The 20,722-nt window shown below is 45.8% G+C and overlaps 1 protein-coding gene across 9 annotated transcripts in view; it reads left to right on the top strand.

The window, feature by feature from the left end:
• ATG7 (autophagy related 7) overlaps positions 1-20,722 on the top strand; it is a 274,984-nt gene that overhangs the window by 154,972 nt on the left and 99,290 nt on the right. For 4 of the 9 annotated variants that reach the window (XM_027523155.1, XM_027523157.1, XM_027523156.1 and 1 more), the window contains exon 19: positions 9,660-12,959. The exons of 2 other annotated variants lie outside the window; for them this stretch is intronic. In XM_027523155.1, coding sequence (XP_027378956.1) covers positions 9,660-9,734 — 75 coding nt within the window. In that variant the 3' untranslated portion in view covers positions 9,735-12,959. Of the gene's footprint in view, positions 1-5,241; positions 7,764-9,659; positions 12,960-20,722 lie in introns of those variants that run through there. 3 more of the 9 variants (XR_003507795.1, XR_003507794.1, XM_027523160.1) reach the window with 3 other exon arrangements.

Here is a 20,722-nt window from a genome sequence, read left to right as displayed (position 1 = left end):
ACACAGAATTTTAAAAGAAACTTCCTTTTAATTTTGTATAGAGAAAGGAGAAAAATCTTGATATTTGTAGTTTGTTTCCTCCTGCCGCTTAAGAGAGAGATTTTTTAAAAATGTCTGATATTTGCAGCCTATTTCCTCCATTTGGGGGCCCCTAGGCATCCTACCTGTTACCCTCTCATGACATGACAACTGGAAAAACCAGCTTTGACTATACAGACCTTTGTCAACAAAGTCATGTCTCTGCTTTTTAACACACTGTCTAGGTTGGTCATAGCTTTTCTTCCAAGGAGCAAGTATCTTTCAATTTCATGGCTGCAGTCACCATCCACAGTGATTTTGTAGACCAAGAAAATAAAGTCTGTCACTGCTTCCACTTTTCCCCTCTCCTATTTACCGCAAAGTGATGGGACTGGATGCCATGATCTTAGCTTTTTAGTGTTGAATTTTAAGCCAGCTTTTTCACTCTGCTCTTTGACCTTCATCAAGAGGCTGAGTGAGCTTCTGTTGTGGCTCAGACAGTAAAGAGTGTGCCTGCAATGCGGGAGACCCAGGTTCGATCCCTGGGTCTGGAAGATCCCCTGGAGAAGGAAATAGCAACCCACTCCAGTATTCCTGCATAGAAAATCCCATGGATGGAGGAGCCTGGCAGGGTACAGTCCATGGAGTCTCAAAGAGTCGGACACGACTGAGCGACTTCACTTTCAAGAGCCTGAAACCAAAGTTAAGGCCTTTGTGTCTGATGTCTGTTACTTAGCATGATGTTTTCTAGGTTCATCCATTTTGTAGCAGGTTAATTCCTTTCAGTTTAAAGAAAGAAAATGTTTCGTTGTTATTAAACTTTTTCATCTCCCTTAACATCTGTGGTCTCTCTCCCCAGATATGGCCCCTTTATGAAGGAGGAATGCAAAACTGATCCCACTAGAGATTATAGATCCCTTTATTTTCATTGAAAGGGGCACAGAGAGAATGGGTTGAGAGAGAGATTCAAGACAGTATCAACCACGTTTAGTGAGATTGACCCATGGAGTTTTTTGCACTCACCTCCCTCCCATCATCGAGTATCCAAAAATGATTGCCTTTGTACTAGTTTAATGATAGTGCTGTTGAGAGGAACACACAGATCGCCAGGTTGGGTCTGTTGGAAGAGGGCTGAGGAGCAAGGTGCAAAAAGGGGGCTGGCAGTTGGGGGAGAGGGTGCCAGAGTCACAGAGGTCAGTTTATCTTGGGCTGTGATGATTTTGAGGTAGTGGAATAAAGGAGTGAAAACAACTAGATGGTATTAGAGACAGGGTGGAGATACAGCTTAGAGAAAAAGAACAGAAATGGTAGCTTGGTTTAGCAGATAAAGTCCTCCTGTTTCATTTAGTACAGTGAAGAGAAGCTATAGACCAAGGATGCAGTAAAAATACTTACATGAAAAATATGTGGTGATGAATTAATTTTATCTCAACTTGTAGATTGAAAAATTTAAAACACCCACCTCATAAATTTTTCATAAGGAAAAGGTCTTAGGCAGAGATTGCTAGGTTCTTTATAGCCAGTTTAGCTCTTGGTAAGTACACTCTAGGTGGCCCCACTTAGCTTTTTACCCTCTTAAAATGTTGCTCTCTGAACAGGGAATTTTGCACAGAGTTCTGACCTTTACTTTCAAGACCCTGTTGCGAATGGTCTCGCATATTTAAAGATGGACCCCAGTCCCCCATGGCTCCTAGCTGACTGTTGATCCCAGTTGGAACCAGAGGAAATGACCCTAAAGTTGATGAAACACAAGACTTCCAAGTCACGGAGCCCTTGACATGCTCACCACATGCTCTTTAAATTGCTTAGCTTGTTGTAAAAAGGCCGAGTCTAATCAAACTTGTGAATGACTTAGCCATCTTTTCATAAAATTTGCTGTGACTTTCCTTCTTAGGGTTATTTTTCATCAAGTATCAGTTCACATGTACTGCTTTAGTTCCAACTGTGAGTTCAACATTGTGCTGTGGGAAATGCCAAATAAGTTTCAAACTCTATCTAACCAGAGAGAGAAAACACTGATTTATAGGAGTTAATAAAACAAGCTATATTGGTATATCCTTGAGATGTTCAAATTCCAAAATTCCATAACCCAACTTGCCTGAAATAGTTCATTCTCATTTTTGAAAGTTGGCAAGTTTCATGATTCCAGCATTAATGTTAGGCTACATTTTACTTGGCTTCCCTGGTGACTCAGATGGTAAAGAATCTGCCCACAATGCAAGAGATCTGAGTTTGATCCCTGGGTTGGGAAGATCCCCAGGAGGGGAAAATGGCAACCCTCTCCAGTATTCTTGCCTGGAGAATCCCATGAACAGAGGAGCCTGGCAGGCTACAGTCCATGGGGTCGCAGAGAGTCAGACACAACTGAGAGACTAACACACACACACACAGACACACAGACACACACACGCACGTTTTACTTGATGCTGTGTCATACAATTAGTTTTTAAGATTGCAACTATCGCATTCCTTTAAAAGAACTGTGTTTTTGCTAAGCACTACTTTCTTTCTGCAGAATTAGGGATTAATGAATGATCATTTAAAAAGTAAGTTTAGCACACCAGCTATATACCATAGGATGTAAAAATCATAATTTTTTTTTTTTTAAATTTTGATGACTGGCAATGAACAGGCCTGGGCCGATGGGTTGATTCTGAATTAAAACCCAGATTCTGACTCATCCACTACAGAATCCAGAATTCTAGAAAATAAAATGCCCATTTCTCCCATAGCTGGAGAGTCATGTGAAAGACATTGTAGTCATGTGATATGGCTTCATTGGCGTGACAGTTTACTATTCAGCAAAGTAAACAGCACAGTTAACAAGTGTTTCTGCTGGGCCTTTTGCACTGACACTGAGTTTTTGGCCTCTCCCCCTCACAGCTGGTTTTGATTTGGTTCCCGTGGAATATTTTTGTTTTGTTTTGTTTTGTTTTGTGTTTAACAACAGTCAGATATTTATGTACAGCTTCATCAAGAGCCTCCGATGACAAATATGCCTTTGGAGGCTAGTAGAAGCTGTGGGAAACCCCCGTGTCAGCACTTAAACCTGTTTCCAGTGGAGGGAAATGGCCCTGGGGACTGACCTAACCCGCTCGCGAAGCAGCGTCTCTTCTCCCAAGCCTTCTGCTAGCCCACTTCCAACCTGCACTGGCCCATCCTGACACCGTACCCTGCGTCGATTTTTCCTTATGAAGCAGTCCCTCGAGGCTCAGCTTTGGCCTTCTTTCCTAAGTAAGAGGGGAAAAGCAGAGACAGCAGGCAGAAAGCCATCTAATTCTTAGACTGGAAACTGGAGCCTGGCTTTTGAAATAAGGCTTGGCAGTATCCCTTCAGAACTCACTTCATAAAATGAGCCCCTTTTATTTGCTGTCAGAGCTATCTACATGGACCTGAGATGTTTAAATAAGCTGGTGTTAGGGACGAGCCAGTTGGAAGATGGACCGTGAACCTTGGGCACACTTCCACACCCTTTAGTAGAGGTGTCTTGGATGGCACAACCCACTTGGAGGTCTGTGGGGGAGAGAGGGGAAGAGCCATAAATGCTAAAAGCAGAGTTCAAACAGCTGATAATAAGAACTAGAACATGGACACTGCATCCTCTTTAAATTTTAGTCCCTGTTCTGCTAGTGTTCTCGTGAGGACTCGAGTCAACAGTTGGTGCATTGGTTACATCACTTAAGGAGATTGGAAGAAATGTGAAATCCTTTTTAGCTCCAGTAATTCAGTAATTTTGATTCAGTGTTCTGGTGTGACTGAGAAGTACAAAGATGGCCAGTTTTTATATCAGAATGTCTTCAAGCGTGTCCGTGTGATTCCTTCTCATGCAGTGTATCAGTGTCCTCTGGCATCTCGCATATCGGGCTGCCATTGCTAGAAACAGTTCTGAGACTTAGATCTCCCTTTAATCTTAAATGACTTCTCATACTCTGTATTGGTTGGTGTGTGTGTCACCATGTATATAAATCCTAAAAGGCGCAATCCAACTGAATAATGTACTTCCTTTTCCAGACTTAGGTATCCAGGACTTTTGGCTTCATCATAAACTCTGACCTCCCCTCATTACAATTGAGTGTGTTTATAAAACACGCCCAACTCACTACGTGTTCATATAACTTCCAAAGACAGATTCCCCAGATCCCCTTGTTTTAAGTAACGGCAGCATCCCTAGAATGTTAAATGTGTAATGTCTGAGGAATCTGTTTAAAACTTGGCCATATTGCACAGTAACACTCCCGGAGTATATGAAGGCCTGAACCTGGCCTGGTCAGAAGGCCTGAACTCATGGCCCAGCTCCGAGCAATGGCCACACCTGCTCTGTTCACTGTGTGGCCGGGCAGGGCCATGTGCAGTGGCCCCCTGTGAGACCTTGGGTCATTTGCTTCACTGAGCTTCCTTTTCCTTATTTGTTGAATGGGATCAGTAATCTCTACTCTGCACAATTAACTGTGAGCATTGAATAAGAAAGCACCTAACAAAGGATAATACAGATTAATTGGGAATTGGGCTCCATGAAAATCTGCAACTTTGTACTTCAAAGGACACTATGAAGAAAGGAAAAGAATTAGAGAATAAAGGTGTTTTTTTTTTTTTTTTTTTGAAATTCATTTTTCTGATTAGAAACCAATATCCAGAATATTTATATAGGGAATTCTTATAACTTAATAATAAAAAATCACTAATCCAATTTAAAAATGGCCAATGGATTTAAGGCAGGCTTCCTTGGTAGCTCAGATGGTAAAGCATCTGCCTACAATATGGGAGACCCAGGTTCGATCCTGGGTTGGGAAGATCTCCTGGAGAAGGAAATGGCAACCCACTCCAGTATTCATGCCTGGAAAAATCCCATGGACCGAGGAGCCTGGAGGGCTACAGTCCATGGGGTCGCAAAGACTTGGACATGACTGAGTGACTTCAGTGGATTTAAACTGACCTTTTTTTGAAGATATACAGATGTCCAATAAGTCCATTAAAAAAAAAGATGCTTGGCATCATTAACCGTCAGAAAAATGCAGATCAAAGCCACTGTGAGATACCACTGCAGGCCCACTGAGATGACCGTAAGAGATGAGAGTAAGAAGTGTTGGCGAGGTATGGAGAAATTGGAACCCTCACACACTGTTGCTCGGAGTGTAAAATGGTGCAGTCACTTTGGAAAGCAGTCTGGCAGTTCCTCAGAAAGTTAAATAGAGTTACCATATGGCTCTATTCTTCCCCTTTTAGGTGTATAAACAAGAGAAATGAAAACTACTGTTCACATAGAAACTCGTACACACACGTTTATAACAGCACTCTTGACCATAATCGCCAGAAGGCAGGAACCACCCACAGGCCCCGCACCTGGTGAGCGGACCGGTCAAATGCGGATGTGAGCTTGGAATCACAGTGGAGTCTTATTTGGTGATAAAAAAGAAAGGCGCATGTTATAAGGTGGATGAAGGATGAACCTTGCAATCGTCATGCTGCGTGAAGGAGGCCAGTCACAAATGGCCACCTGTTACAGTGTTTCATTTGTACGAAATGTCCAGGATTGAACAGTCCATGGAGTCAGAGCAGATTAGGCTTTGCTGGGAGGTGGGGTGTGTGTGGAGACTTGGGGGGAACGAAGAGTGACTGCCTCTGGGTAAGGGCTTCTTTCTGATTAGTGTTCCCTTCTTGGATCGTGATAATGATTGCACCTTGTGAATGTGCTAAAACCTTTGAATAATTCACATTAACGGGTGAATTGTGTGGCATGTAAATTTTTTCTCCATTAAATATTTTTGAAGAGAAAGCAAGCACCTGGCCCCGAGGCACATGCTTGGCGCTCCCCGGCTTCTGTCTCCTCCTCTCTCTGTCTGGGTCCTGGTGGTTGTGGGGATTTTCTGTTTGTGACAACGAGCCCATTGTAAGAGTGAACTTGGTGTAGATGTGACAACGATTTCTTCCATTCTTACTGTGCCTTCGTTTTCAAGCCATGGTCTCTGCACACCTCATTCAACCCTTTCTCCTGCCACCGGGAGCCAGTAAATACTTTGTTGAGTTCCCGTTGTTCAGTTGCTGAGTTGTGTCTGACTCTTGCAAACCCACGAACTGCAGCACGCTAGGCTTCCCTGTCCTTCACTGTCTCCCTGGGTTTGCTTTAACTGCCGTTCAGCCATCTCATCCTCTGTCACTTCCTCCTCCTGCCCTCAGTCTTTCCCAGCATCAGGGTCTTTGCCAGTGAGTCGGCTCTTTGCATCAGGTGGCCAAAGTATTGGAGCTTCAGCTTCAGCATCAGTCCTTCAATGAATATTCAGAGTTGATTTCCTTTAGGGTGGACTGGTTGGATCGCCTTGCAGTCCAAGGGACTCTCAAGAGTCTTCTCTAACACCACAGAGTCCACTGGTCAACTGCCTCCCTTGTGGGCTCCTTAGGAGGAGAAAGTCAGGGTCAGCCCCTGATGGAGGGGTGAAGGGAAGACAGGAGTGCCCTGTGGTCTGTTGTTTAAGTTGAAGTGGGCATTGGAAAGATCCAAATCCCAACCTGCCTCTGAATCTTTAAAATTTCACTCTTTGTTACAGGATTTTATTTTTTCCCCAAGATATTTGTGTGTGTGTGTGAGAAGTCTCAAACATACATAAAAGCTTACAGAAAAGTAAAATGAATATCCAGTACCTTCCTCTTGGATTTGTCTATTCATGTTTCGCCACACCTGCTTATCTATCTCTTGCTCTTTCTTTCCACACACATCACATGCGTATTCCATTTTCTCTTTTCCTGAACTGTTTGAAAGCAAGTTCCGTATACAGTGACACTCCCTCCCCTGTATTTTTTTTTTTGAATCTGGTAAACATACAGACACTCTTCTATGTAAATGGAATGCTGTTGTCATCACAGAATAAAGAACAATAATTCCATAACACCACCTAAAATCCAACACGAACTCAAAATTCCCCAATAGTTCACAGGGTTTTAAAGGCACCTTTTAAGTCATTATTTGCTTTCTCCTTAAGTTTGTATCTTTATACATAAGCAGTTTTTGAAATAACAATTAAGCATCAGTCCCTTGGTTTAGAAACTTGAGCATATCTGTTAAGCTCTCTTTGCAGCCTCATCTATACGTGAGGAGACACACTTCTCCCATTAGGCAGTATCCCCGCTGTCCTGCCGCCCCACACAGGCCTCTTCCAGTTGAGATTATCTCCTGGGCATGCTGGTCTGACGGAGGCAGTCCTGATGGCCAGCCCACCCCCGCATAGGGTCCCCAGTGCCTGCGGCTTTGAGGAGGTAGGAATGGGACTCCCGGAAGCCAAACGGGAATACGACGTTTAAACCACTGAGACGACCTTGACCAGCTAAGCTATCAAGTTGTTCCCCCACCACCATCGCCACCCCCCGAATTCTGTCGTCTCCTGTGGAATGGCATACTGAACAGCTTGTCCCGTCCTAAAGCTCTCCTCCTCGGCAGTTTGTGTGTGACTTTGAATTATAAAAGCATTAAGATACAGGAGTGCATTTTGTTGGGGAGGAGGGATTTTTCAGCCTGTGAGAGAGAAAGTGGGGATGAGGAAGTGGAGAGCCGCTGGCCCAAACTTCCTGACCGCAGCGGAGGGTCCTGGGAGCCTGGGAGGTGTGTTCGCCGTTTGGCCTGTGACCCCGATCCTAGGGGCTGTATTTTTACAGCTGACCCTTCTCACTTGCAAACATAACAGCTGCTCTGTGTTGTACTTGGGGGGTTTCCATGTTTTGATACTGTAAAATTAAATTGATTCTCAGTTCTGAAATCTTCATTTTGATCCATCTTGCTTCTCACCTTAGTTCTGGGAGAGCATAGAGGGACGGGGATGCAAAATATTCTATAATGTATATTTTTAGTAATATTGTTCCTACTTAAGCCTGGCTCCTGTTGGTCAGCAAATAATTTATTGACCCCTTTCCAATTTCATCGCTGGATGTGGATCCAAAGAGGAACAGGCCAGACCTTCCTGAGACTGGTAACGCGTAGCTGGGCACATGTTTAGAAGCCCATCCCAAGTCCACCCTGCTCCGTCTGTTCTCGTCCGTCCTAAACAGTTCTGCTTTCCTCTGGGGTCTTCATTGTAAATATGGGCATTCCAGTTACCAGATATTCCCCCCACACACAAGCTTGACATATTCTGCTTTCTAGATTTACGCCATCTTCTCACCAAACTACAGGTTCCATAAAAGAACTCTCTGCTCAGCGAGTCCTTCAGCAAACAACTAGCTGCTCAGCTTCCCTCACCACCACCACCCCCTAAAGGAAGAAAGAGTTTTGCCTGAGATTGGAGCTTGGGCTGCTCCTTTCTCCACAGCACAGCCATTTCTCATTGTCAGTTAGAACTCAGCTCTCCCTTCTCCCAAGCGTCTGTGCAGCATCGAGAGGCCACACCTCATAGGGTGGGGAAGGGGACCGCTCAGGCCATCTGTGCTGGCCAAACGTGGGGCCAGAGGCCAGCGTGAGGCCGCCTCTTTCAGCCCAAATGGGGACGGCCAGTCCACGTTGCTGCCTCGGGACACGAGCCCTCAGTCTCCACTGTAGTCTAAAAGTCCTTACCATGCTGAAACTTGCTGATGAACCCAGATCTGTAATTAGGGACATAAACGACGCGGTGCAGGCCTCACACAAGTGAACAGTTGTGGAGCACTATGGGCCCCTGTGGATCACTGACTTGAAGAAAAGGACGGGGGGAAAGCTGGTTGCTGTTGGACAAATTGCTACCAGATGTAGATTTCAATAAACACCACACTGCTGTCCCCTCTTGCCCGAAGGTGCTGTGAATTTCTCGAGGCAAAAGAGCAATCAGTAAACTGGCGACTGTCCCACTGAGAGGAGCCTCCTGGTGTCACTGGCCCCGGCTGCTCGTCCAGAGTGCAAGACAGACCCCCGGGGCCTCTCTCCCTTACCTGATGTGTTAAGGGAGAGTAATATACTTAAAATGCAGCAGCCGGATCCCACAGAACCTAAAGGAAGTCTGGAACTGTGGTTCAAATGTCACAAAAAGAAAGTGTCACTAGAGAGTGGAGGTGGTGCTTTAAGAGAAGATCAGGGGTTTTTCTTACATATGCTGATTGTAATAGCCTTGGGTGAACCTACTTCAGTCAGTGAATATTAATAACCTCCTGGGGTCACATGAAGAAAGCCCACTTTCCTTCTCCCTCACTGAGTCTACAGATGAGAGGAGGGGGGCATCAGCAGTCTTTACGGTGGCTCAGATGGTAAAGAATGGGCCTGCAATGTGGGAGACCCGGGTTCGATCCCGGGGTCTGGAAGATCCCCCGGAGAAGGGAATAGCTACCCACTCCAGTATTCTCATCTGGAGAATTCCATGGACAGAGGAGCCTGGTGGGCTACAGTCCATGGGGTCGCAGAGAGTAAGACACAACTGAGCAACTAACACTTTCACACTTTACAAGTAAATAATGGGCAGCCTTTACTGTCCTGGGAAGTCAAAGCACAGAAGCTGCGTGTCTGCCTTCACCAGTGCTGCCGTGGTCCAGCCAGCACCACCTGGGAATCTGAGATTGAAAGGCCACAGAGCCGTCACACTACTTTGTTGTCCCGTGAAGGGAGTGGGAGGAGACCGAGACAGAGAGAGGGAGGGAGAGGCAATGTGACCGATCGCAGCTTAGTTTACTAACACACTCCTCATGTTCCTTAGAATAGAGCGATTCTGGACACAGACTACCCTGTCCCTCCAGTGAAAAGGCAAGCACCGAATGGACAGTCGGCCTGAATCCAGCATGCACGCTTGCATCACTGGTTCTCTCATCTCCTCTTCTCAGTTAGATGTTCAGCTTCTTGAAGGAAAGGACCACCTTTCCCATTCTCACCGGCTAACAGGTGCTGTGCACATAAGTCCTCAGGAAAGTATCCATCGGTTGGACGGCAAGAAGAGGTTTTATGTAAAAAAGACGCATCAACTGCTGAGACCACATTCTTGTTTTGAATTGTATGTAAGAGCTTTAGGGGCTTAGAGCTCATTGGAAATCCTGGAGTTGAAGTAAATTCAGCGACATCAAGTTTATATTTGGCCCTCAGTTGAGAGATCTCTGCCAGTTGAGCTCCGGGGGGCTCCCCATCTCAAAGGGTGGTCTGGTCGTCCGTCAGACGCTGGTGATGTGATGGCTAACTTCTGAGAGCTTGCTGTGTTCCAGATGTCTTAGTGAGCATTTGTTTGGGTTATCTCATTTAGTCTTTACAAGCATTTTATTTCACAGATGAGGAAATCAAGGTGCCTAGAGGCTAAGTTGCCCAAGTTGACATAGCTAGTAAGTGTTGGAGCCAAGTCATTTAGCTCCAAAACCTGTGTTTTTAACTATTACCTTACAATATCTAGTTGTTAGACTTGCCTTAGAGTCAGTTAAATTCCTGTTCTAAACGGCAGGCCCTGTATGTTGGACCATGGTTTTTACCTCTCCTAAACCTGTCTTCTCCGGACAGGTGCTTTGGTGGATCGTCACGGTGCATGCGTCCTACCCTTTTGGGTCAGAAACTCAATCTTGCCAGAGCTTGAAGACTAACTCCCGATAGCCAAACTCATAAGAAACTGAAATATAAAACACAGTGTCACATTTGTTCTGTCTGCCACTTCCCGTCCATACATGGGGAGACAGTTAGTAGTTGGGAGGTTTCATGATCACCTCATGGACCTGTGATCCCCCAGGAGCTGAAGGGTTTTGCTTTCCAGTAAGATCATCTTGCTAATCTCTGGACAAAGGCAGACACACGAACAAATGGTTGCAGAAACCCTGGGCTCCCTTTTTCAGACTCCACGTGGAACCTGATACCACCTATGAACAATCTTCTAGAGTTGCGTAGATTTTCGCTTTCTTGGTTAAAATGTGTCTCCTGACATGGCTCCTGTGTCACTTGGATTGACATGGGAAGCCCCCCATATCCTCAACTGCTTTTCTGCAATCTCTCCAGTAGACTGACTTCTACACGTGGCCAGGGTCCTCCAGCATGTGTCAGTTCTCCTGATTCCATTCTCCGAGGCTAGCCTGATTTCAGGATGTGCAGGGAGACCTCAGTATACCCACTCTGATGTGTGCTGAGTCCAGTCATTATCGCAGGGGAACATCGTAAGCACCTTACTGGAAGCCCAGGGGAAGCATTCCTTTGATCTTAGTGGCAGGAAGATGACAAACTGGCTGTATTTGAAAACAGGCTAACGGTCCTGAGTCATTACCAAGGAGGGCGTCTTTGGAAAAGGATAGGTCAAGTCTATCTGCTTGATCAGTAGCGATAAAGGGGAACATTTGTAGGCCTGATCAGCATCCAGTGAGATGGATCCCTGGGTAGCATCTACCCAGCAGCGCTGAACCCAAAGGGAAGTGACGGGCCTCCTGGCCCGCGCGTCCGACTGGTACACGGGCCTCAGCCAGCTAACGCGAGTGTGGCTGTTGTGGCCAAGAGAGAACCCTGGGAGGTCTGCAAATGTTTATTCTTGGACTGTGAGCAGCTAGAAGGCAGACGCTAGGTTTTACTCCAGTCTGTGATTCCAGCATCTGGCATGGAAGCTAGCATGCCCCAGAAAATAACAAGAATTTTTTTGTTTTTAATGAATGAGATTCCATTTATATGAAATAGCCAGCATAAGCAAATTTATAGACATAAAACAGATGAGTGGTTGTCAGGAGATGGTGGGGGTGAAGGGAGAGCTGGGAGAAATCAGGATGGGTCCTGGGTGTTTGGGGGATGATGCAAATGTCCTGGAATTAGATAGTGGTGATGGTTTCTCAATTCCATGAAGACATGTAAACCACAGAACTTTACACTTTAAACGGGTGAATCGTATGGTCTATGAATTATGTGGCATGTGAGTTGTATCTCAACAAATTTAATTTTAAAATGAATGAGAACTTGTTGTTGGTGGGGATGTAAAATAAAACGGCACAGGCCTTTTTGAAGACAGTCAGGCAGCTTCTTACAAAACAAGTCGTCTGTTCTTAGTTTATCATTCAGGATTGTGCTCCTAGGTATTCAAAGGGGTTGGGAACTTATGTCCCCACAAAAACCTGCACTTGAGTGTTTAGGGGAGCTGTATAATATAGCCACCCAGACTGGAAGCAACCAAGGTGTCCTTCAGTAGGTGAATGGATTTAAAAATAAAAAAACACAGATACATTCATACAGTGGAATATTATTCAGCAGTAAAAAGAGATGAGATGTGGAGGAGCTTTAAATGCATGTTGCTCAGTGAAAGGCCTCAATCTGAAAAGGCTGCTTACTGTGTAATTACTCGGTGATATGACATTCTGGAAAAGGCAAAACTATAGAAATAGTTAAAGATCAGTGGTTGTCAGGGGCTCAGGAGGAGGAAGGAAGGGTTAAGTAGGTGGCCCAAAGGAGGTTTTCATGACATATTTTGTATAACACTGTAGTGATGGGCACGTGTGAACCCTCAGAACGATAAAAACAGAGTGAACCCCAATGTGAAATACGGACTGGAGTTAATAATAACGTATCACGAGTGTTCCCATCGGCTGTAAGAAGTGTGCTGCACTAATGCGGGAGGTTAATAATAAGGAAACTGTGAGGCTTGAGGAGACAACACGTGGAACTCTGCTCAATGGTCTGCAAATCTGAAACTTCCCTTAAAGTCTGTCAACTTGAAAAGCAGCAACAAACATGAATGCGGCAGACACTTAACGTTCATGCCAGGCAGTACTGCCCTTGGTATTGTTTGCTTCAAGCTTTTCTTTCTTTAAGGTGAAAGAAATGTTACAGATGAAGCCCCCCTTGAGTGCCCTCGCCTTCCCAAGGGAAACCACCGCTACTAGTGTGTGCCCTCACTTCTGTATTTTATGTTGAGTGAACTGGATTTTCCGGGTGTTTACAAACAGTACATAAGTTGCATAAGCTGTGTTTTGCAACTTGAATTTTTCATGCAACCCGATGCTTTAAAGACCTGTCCATGTTGCTAAATATAGATCTAATGCTTTTATCTTTAAAAAAAATTTTTTAAACTCTAGTATCATATTCTCTTGTATATATGTTACTTCGTGTTATTTTTCCATTTCTCTGTTGATGGATGTTTAGATTATTTCTGATTTTATTATCACCACCAGTGCTGTAATAAAATAGTTTTTGACATAAAAATAAAATAAAATGAATGAGAAGGCAGAACATTACACAGCTGAAAGGGGTAAGAGCAGGGCATTCTAAAAAGCAGACTCATTCATGCTGATGTGATCTGTTAGAGTCCTAGCGAGTTAACCCTTGAGGAACAGAGGACCACTTACCAAGCTGTGTTTACATTATCAGCTAACTAGTTATTACATAGGCTTGAGATCCATAATAAGGACCATTTTAAAAGCTGAGTCACCTTAGGGTTGAACAGTTGTTAGCACTGGGGAACTGAGGTTTATAGAGAGGAGATGAACACTTTTCTGAAACACAAATAATTGCAGATACTAGTGTCCAGACCCATTCTCTTCAGTATATTTTATGCACAGTAGCATCTCCAAGTTGCCAACAGTGTTCCACAATTCACCAGCATTCACTGAGCACTGACTGTGTGTCCGCTGCCAGCCCACGGGAGGACCACTTCTTGTCTGCTGAAAGTGTCCAGCCTCCTGGGCTCCAGGAAGCACAGTGCCATTCCAGCGGGGGACAAGGCCCACTTACCGCTGAACTGAGCAGTCTATTAAAACCCAGAAAGGATATTGAAAACAAACAGCTCTTCCTTGCTTACCAAGCATGGAGTACCTACAGCCCATGCCTGAAGAGTTGTTATTGTTTAGTAGCTCAGTCCTGTCCAACTGTTTTGCAACTCCGTGGACAATAGTTCAGCATGCTCCTCTGTCCGAGGGATTTCCCAGGCACTGACACTGGAGTGGGTTGCCATTTCCTTCTCCAGGGGATCTGCCTGATCCAGGGATCAAACCTACATCTCCTCTGTCTCCTGCATTGCAGGCAGATTCTTTATCACCAAGCCACGAGAGAAGCCCTGCCTAAAGAGAGCCACGCTCAAACTGGAAGATTCGTTGTACAGTTAAAGGAGGGGTGGTCAGTTTGACGTTGAAGGGGGCTGCAAGTTTTCTGGGTCCCAGGAGAAGAGAACAGATCGAGTCATGGGCCTTCTTGCCATGTGGCCTGAGCCCTGACCGTCCTTGAGACATGGAAAGTGTGGTCCACAACCTTTATTAACTTTTTTTTCCCACCTAGAAAAAAGCCAAGAAATTTCAGAGTAGTTCTCAGAGTAGTCCAGAATCATCATCTCAAAAAAAAAAAAAAAAAAGATAATCCCAGAGAGCTCAGAGGGATAAAAAGATGCGCTTGCTGAAAAGAATATTTCCCAACCTCTGCTAGCCCTTGGAGCCAACAAAAGGAAAACCTCGGCCTGTGTTTAATGAGTGAGAGAGTGCAGCTCGAAATGGGTGGAGAAGGAGGCTATTTAAAAGACCCTAAAGTACTGCAGCTGTTCTGGCTAATTTCTCTCATCTCAGCGATGTTCCAAGCCCTTTGTCTTCTCTGTGGGGCGAATTCATCTGGCTCTCCCATGAGTCATCCTGCCCACAAATAATCTTTCTCGGAGTAGCCCTTATGAAAATAGACAATTCACATTGCATTGTGTGAATTGGCAATGTGTGTCCCTTCCCTGGGTGGGCCGCGCTTCGTCTGCTCCGCCTGCATCCACACACGGCAGGACTTTCTGAGGCCCAAGCACGCCCTGAGCCGGGAGACAGGGGAGCACAGGGGGAGACTTCGGAACCCCGAATCTGAGGAAGGCTGCAGACAGCAGGCCCCCATCCCTTCTCCAGACATCTAGGTCTCACAGGTGGCACCTTGGCCACACGGGTTTCATGAGACTTATCTATGAAAAAGTAGACAGCATCAGAGGAAATTTTGTGTCATTAAACGTTACTATAACATTTCAACCTAGACCTTGCCAAATGTAGCTCTTCCTCTTTAGTACTTTCTTCTCTATCTGGCCAGCAGATCTGACCAACCAGCATTCTTATTTAAAATTTCCCTAGAGAGACACTGAGCCCTTTGAAGTAGAGACTAGAATGGATCTATGTTGTTTTTGCTCCTTAGCAAAATTCCCTCTTTCCCTATTGATTTTAGTCTAAGAGCCCATCCTGGACCTCTGCTCTCATCCCATGTGCTTTTTCTGGTGGAGTAACCCCTTTGGCTCATGATTGGAGTCTGTAATTGAAGGCCCGGATAGTCACGCCCTCGTATTCCGCCGGTCATGATGATTGGTGCAGAAATAGGCATATGACCCAGTGACAGCCGTGGGATCCAATGAGACTTGGGCTGGGAGGCGGGGCTAGGACTGGGGGCGTTGCCAGCATGAGCTCTGGGCCGGGGGCAGCCTTCTAGTGCTCCTGAGGGGAGAGCCAGTTTGCACGTGGAAACCACACATGGAAGACAGTTGAGTCTCCCTGAGGTGAGAGAGGGAAAGGGCGAGGACAGTCACGGCCTTATCCTCCGAGTCCCAAATTGAGCTGCCGTGAGGGTGCCATTATCTTGCTCTCTCGGCCTGTGAGCGGGCTCTCCTTTTGCCTTGAGTAAAGCAAGGTCAAGGGGGCCACATAGGATGAGATGGTTGGGTGGCTTCATCGCCTCAATGGACACGAGTTTGAGCAAGCTCCGGGAGAGGGTAAAGGACAGGGAAGCCTGGCCTGCTGCAGTCCATGGGGTCGCAAAGAGTCAGACACGATTTAGCGACTGAACAACAGAAGCAAGGTTAAGTTTCCTGTCGCTCACAACCGGGAGTTCCAACTCATTCAGGGGCAGCATCTCACTCAGCCCCAGCACCTGGCAGAGTGCCTGGCATGCAGAGGAAGCTCAGTATGTATTTACTGCACAAAGTCTCATTCAGTTGAACAGATGTTTGTTGAACACTCATGAGGAACCGAGTCTGGTGCTGGATCTTACAGGACCGCACTGCCCAGTACAGCAGCCGCTAGCCACATGTGCCTCTTTAACTGCATATTTAAATTGGTGGAAATTCAATTTTAAAAAGCTTCAGATCTAAAGTCACACCCTTCACATCTCGTGTTCAGTAGCCACAGGTGGCTGGTGGAACTGGACAGAACAGAGAACATTTTCATTGTTGCAGAAAGCTCTTGAGAACAGCGCTGCTGCAGAGATACAGACATGCACAAGACTCAGAACATGCCTCCAAGACGCTGTATCTTCCTTCCTTAGGGGATCTAAACTCCTGGGGGCAGGGAGGGGAAATAAGCCCATTTTTCTTTATACTCCACCCAGTCCCCAACCACCATGTCTCCCAACCAGAAACACAACCACTCCTTGGACGTGAAAATGTACGAAGAGGCAGAGACTTGCAAACTTCCCTTCCTTCTTTAACCCTGATTTTTGTCACCTCTTCCTGTTTATGCTGCTTCTACTCTCTTTTCTAACAGTGTCCAGCCTTTCCAGGCCCCAGGAGTAGAGAGGGGGACCTGTCTGCAAATGCAGGACTTTAGTGTACAGCCGCCCCAGGTGTGAGCAGCCTGAGAGAGGTGTATTTCAGGGCACTAAGCAGGCTCAGTTTCCACCGCGTCTCCTTCCAGATGACACTGTGCAGCGCCCTGTGCTGTGGAGACAGGTCAGCTCTGGGGCATGACCGTACCTCCCTGCGCAGGACTTCCCAGGGCCCTTGCTCACTTATCACCAACAATTACAATGTTTACAGACGCAGTAAAAGCCATTAAGAGGAAAAGCTCTTCCTGCTCTTCCTCCCTTGATCAAACCTGGAGAAGAACCGCTTCCACAAAGGGGAGGACCCATGCCAGGTTTATAAAAGGGAGGTGCTGCAGCTGCCTTTGGGTCCACCTTAAGGCGAGATCAGAAGTTTGTTGTTGTTGTTGTTTTTCCCCAACTCTTCTGCTAGGAAGAACTGTACTCTGGCGGCGGCACTGTCAGTAACTGGTCCTTCTCTCAGTTGGTAAATCACTGGGCATGATAAGCAGCAGCTTTGAAGTGAGTAGCGCGGCACCTCTGTTGATTCTCCAGCAGCAGATGGCGGCCGTGGGTGATGACGGGCAGGAGGCAGAGGGCTGAGCTTCCAGGGATGAAAGGGACATTTCACGTGGGAGACACCCGGGGTCTCTCCTTGGGGGTATAATTGGTCCTTCATGCATTGTTATCAGGGGTTCTCCCAGCACCTAGAAGAGTTGTTCTTCCCAGTTTAATCAGTGCTAAATGCATGAAAGAGTTTACATTCTAATGGAGGGAAATCAGGGTTCCAGCAAGTATAATAACTTCACGTTGTATAGGATTTAATAGACGCGTAATGACTATACTAGTTCAGGAGTGACAGGTAGCTTTCAGCTCATGCCCCTCTTAGCAGTTGTTCTTGGCCACTTGGAGGGTTGGGTCAGGAAGGATTTTTTGAGGCCACAAAAGTTTTTTGAGGATTTTTAAAAAATCTTTTGGCCACACTGCACAGCATGTGCAATTTTAACTCCCCGACCAGGGATCAAACCTGACCTGGTGTATTGGTAGCACAGAGTCTTAACCACCGATGACCAGGGAAGTCCCCAGGGACATTTCTTAATTGTATAGTCTCAGGATCCAGCACATTGCCTCATGTAGTAATTAACCATTAAGTGTACACTGGATAAATGAGCGATCCGATTTCCTGGTTTTAGAATGGGCCCGTGATTCTACGTGAATGACGCACGGTAAAGGCCTTAACTGTAAAGCCTTTTTGCAACAGAAATATTTCCCAGAGAACTTTGACCTATTTTTTTATGGATCTATTGCCTTGATTTTTTTTTTAAAGCCCTCTATTTTGCTATAATAAAACAACAAATTTCAAGAATTTCAAAATTGAAGACTAAACACCCTCATTTTCTATTTAAGTTGTCTAGAGAGGAATGTTGGCGTCTTAGAACAGAAGCCTGACAGATTTAGGTTTGACTTTCAGCTCAACCATTAACCCACTCTGTGACCTTAAGCTAGTCACTTCTCTCTGGGTCTCAGTGTCCTCTGTAAAGAGAGAGAATTGCAGTCAGTGAGCTCTTTGATTCTGCGAATCAGGATAGAGGATGAGAAGAAAACTGGTTTCAACAACAATCTGTCTTTGGCGCAACTGATAGCTTCTCTGATTCCAGCTTCACTTTCTGTCGAAGGAGCAGTGATCATGGGGAAATGTAGGGTAGAGGTGTGTGTGTGACATTTTTAATGATGAACCACGACCATAAAATGAGTCTGTTTTGGTGTCTCTGCAGAATGTTACATAAGATTTGCCCTGTTTTCCAAGAGGACTGTGGTACGTGTAATATACAAAAATGTAATATGTCACCTCAAACTCATGTCTTGGCTGGCATTCAGCATGAAGACTCTGACAGTTATGTTTTTTCCTTATATTTATGTACATTCTACCTGATTCTAAAAAGAATATTTAAGATCGTTATAGTCAAAACCATAGACATAACTGAATCTAAAAGCCTTTAGGATGAGATTAAAAGGACAAGAGCCAAGTTTTCTGTTCTTAGAGTCATTTTTTTAGGAAACATAAACTAAGGGAAGCTTCCAGAGTTGAACATGGAGTGTAAGTCCGTGGTTCCTGGCAGCCAGAGCGAATAGGGAGGCAATGGGCTGCCCCGTCTTCCTTGTCTGATAACAGCCAGGGTGATTGGCTGTGGACGGCGGCCGTGGGGAATGCAGGCAGCTTGTCAGCCTGCCAGGCCTGTTCGAAGAGCCTCTTATATCACCAAGGCAATAGCCATCAGTTAATGATCGATAGTGGCTATTTTACTAGTTGTTTGGGGGGACTTTCACCAGACCACCACACAAAATAATAGCAGCTGATGCTTACTTTTTTCGTACTTACGTGCCAGTCACTGTTCCAAGCTCCTTATCTAATAGTAACATATCAAATCCTTAAAACCGCTCTGTGAGGTAGGAACAGCACTCTCAGGCCTGTGGTCTTACCCACTGCACCGTGCTGCCTCTCTCACCTCTGAGATCATGCGGAGATTTCACTTGGCACCAGTCACACAGCTCAACTCTCAGGGTCCGAGCCATCTCAGGACAGAGCGTCTCGTTTAAAGGAACAATTACCAGGTAGACCTTAGGCAGCCACCTTAGCCATGCTACCCAATTCGGCGGGTCAGTTGTTGCTCACTGAGTTAAGCGGTTCTTCTCGCATTGTTTTAAGGTGGCATGTTGCATTTTAAAGGAACAGTGTGGGCTCCGTCTAGGCATTCTTTCCCTCATCTCATTGTTCGTGAAGCCACATCATACATCCACCACCCACCACCTTGTCTTCAAGTATCTTTCATCTGCATCAGGGGTGCCAGCTGACTCATTCAGGAGGGTGGCTGCCTGGCAAGCTGTGTTGAGAGGGGGTCTCAGGCCTGGTTCAGATGTGATGAGAGAGGTTCATGGCTGAGTCGTCACATCTGCCGTGGGCAAGCATGAGCGCATGTCTTTGCCAGCCATGGTCTAGTTCAAGGTCAGGGCTTCCCTCTGCACCCTGTGGCTTCTGAGATGATTTTCCTTCGAGAAGAGAAGAGAATGGAGTGGTTCACATAATTGACATAGTTCCTTAATTCATTGCACAACAATCTGTTGAATTCTCTCTTTGTACAAGATACATAATAAAAAGATGAATAAGTCTTGAGTCTCTTTCTCCAAAAATTTTTTTTTGTAGCCACAGACATATAAATTTAACAAATCATTTCCATACAGTGAGGTAATGCTTATGAAGTGCTGTGGTAAGGGCAGACAGGCATCACGGTGCCAGTGAGCCCAAACCCCATTCAGTCCTGTCGATGGGCCCTGTGAGGGAGTATGTTTTGACAGCCATTGGGCTTCCCTCGTGGCTCAGACGGTAAAGAATCCGCCTGCGATGCAGGAGACCCGGGTTCAATCCCTGGATCGGGAAGATCCCCTGGAGGAGGTCTTGGCAACCCACTCCAGTATTCTTGCCTGGAGAATCCCATGGACAGAGGAGCCTGGCAGGCTACAGTCCATGGAGTCACAAAGAGTAGGACACAACTGAGTGACTTACACTTTTGGCAGGGCCAGCATCCCCAAGATTTTTGGGCAACTGTCATATTCGTTGAGCATACAGCACCATCATTAGCAGGCTGTCTCTTCGAGTCTTGATGAGTTACTCACCCAGGAACAGAGGATAAAATGGAGTCTATCATGATTGATCAGTATTTCTCAAGGTTGGCTATGAGTAAGAACTTTGAGAAGGATGAAGCCAGGGATCTGGGGAGTCAGTCCCGGGGAGGTGGAGTCGGACGGTCACAGGGAAAGGCAGAAAGGCCAGAGATGAGCCAGCATCTCTGTGTAAACTAGGAAATATGTTCTCTCCAGACGTACGACAACCATAGAAGACAGTGATGGAGTCAGAAACGGCACCACTGGGGCTGAAGAACCCCAAACGAAGCCATTTTGAAGCTGACCTTTGATTTCAGAGAGAGCTTTAGCTTAATCGACAGAGTATTTTCCCTTCTCACTGCCTTGTAAAGACAGGCATCCCACGTCCGCTGAGAGGCAGGTGAGGAGACCCAGCCTGTGGTGTGAGATTGCACGGTGAATAACGGAGCAAAGACGCCCAGGACGGCACTTGGTCTCTCACACCCCACACTTGCTCTTCAGTTTAACGCTGAGCCTGAGGAGGATTCTTCTCAGTGGTTTTAAGAAAATCATGAAGCTTGATACTGTGCCTAATCACCAAGAAACAAAACATGACAACCGAGAGGACACTTTGGACGTCACCTTGTCCGGTGCTCTTGTTCTAAG

The sequence above is a fragment of the Bos indicus x Bos taurus genome, chromosome 22 (assembly GCF_003369695.1).
Source record: "Bos indicus x Bos taurus breed Angus x Brahman F1 hybrid chromosome 22, Bos_hybrid_MaternalHap_v2.0, whole genome shotgun sequence".
Classification (NCBI taxonomy): domain Eukaryota; kingdom Metazoa; phylum Chordata; class Mammalia; order Artiodactyla; family Bovidae; genus Bos; species Bos indicus x Bos taurus.
This window is presented reverse-complemented; position numbering and strand designations above follow the sequence as displayed.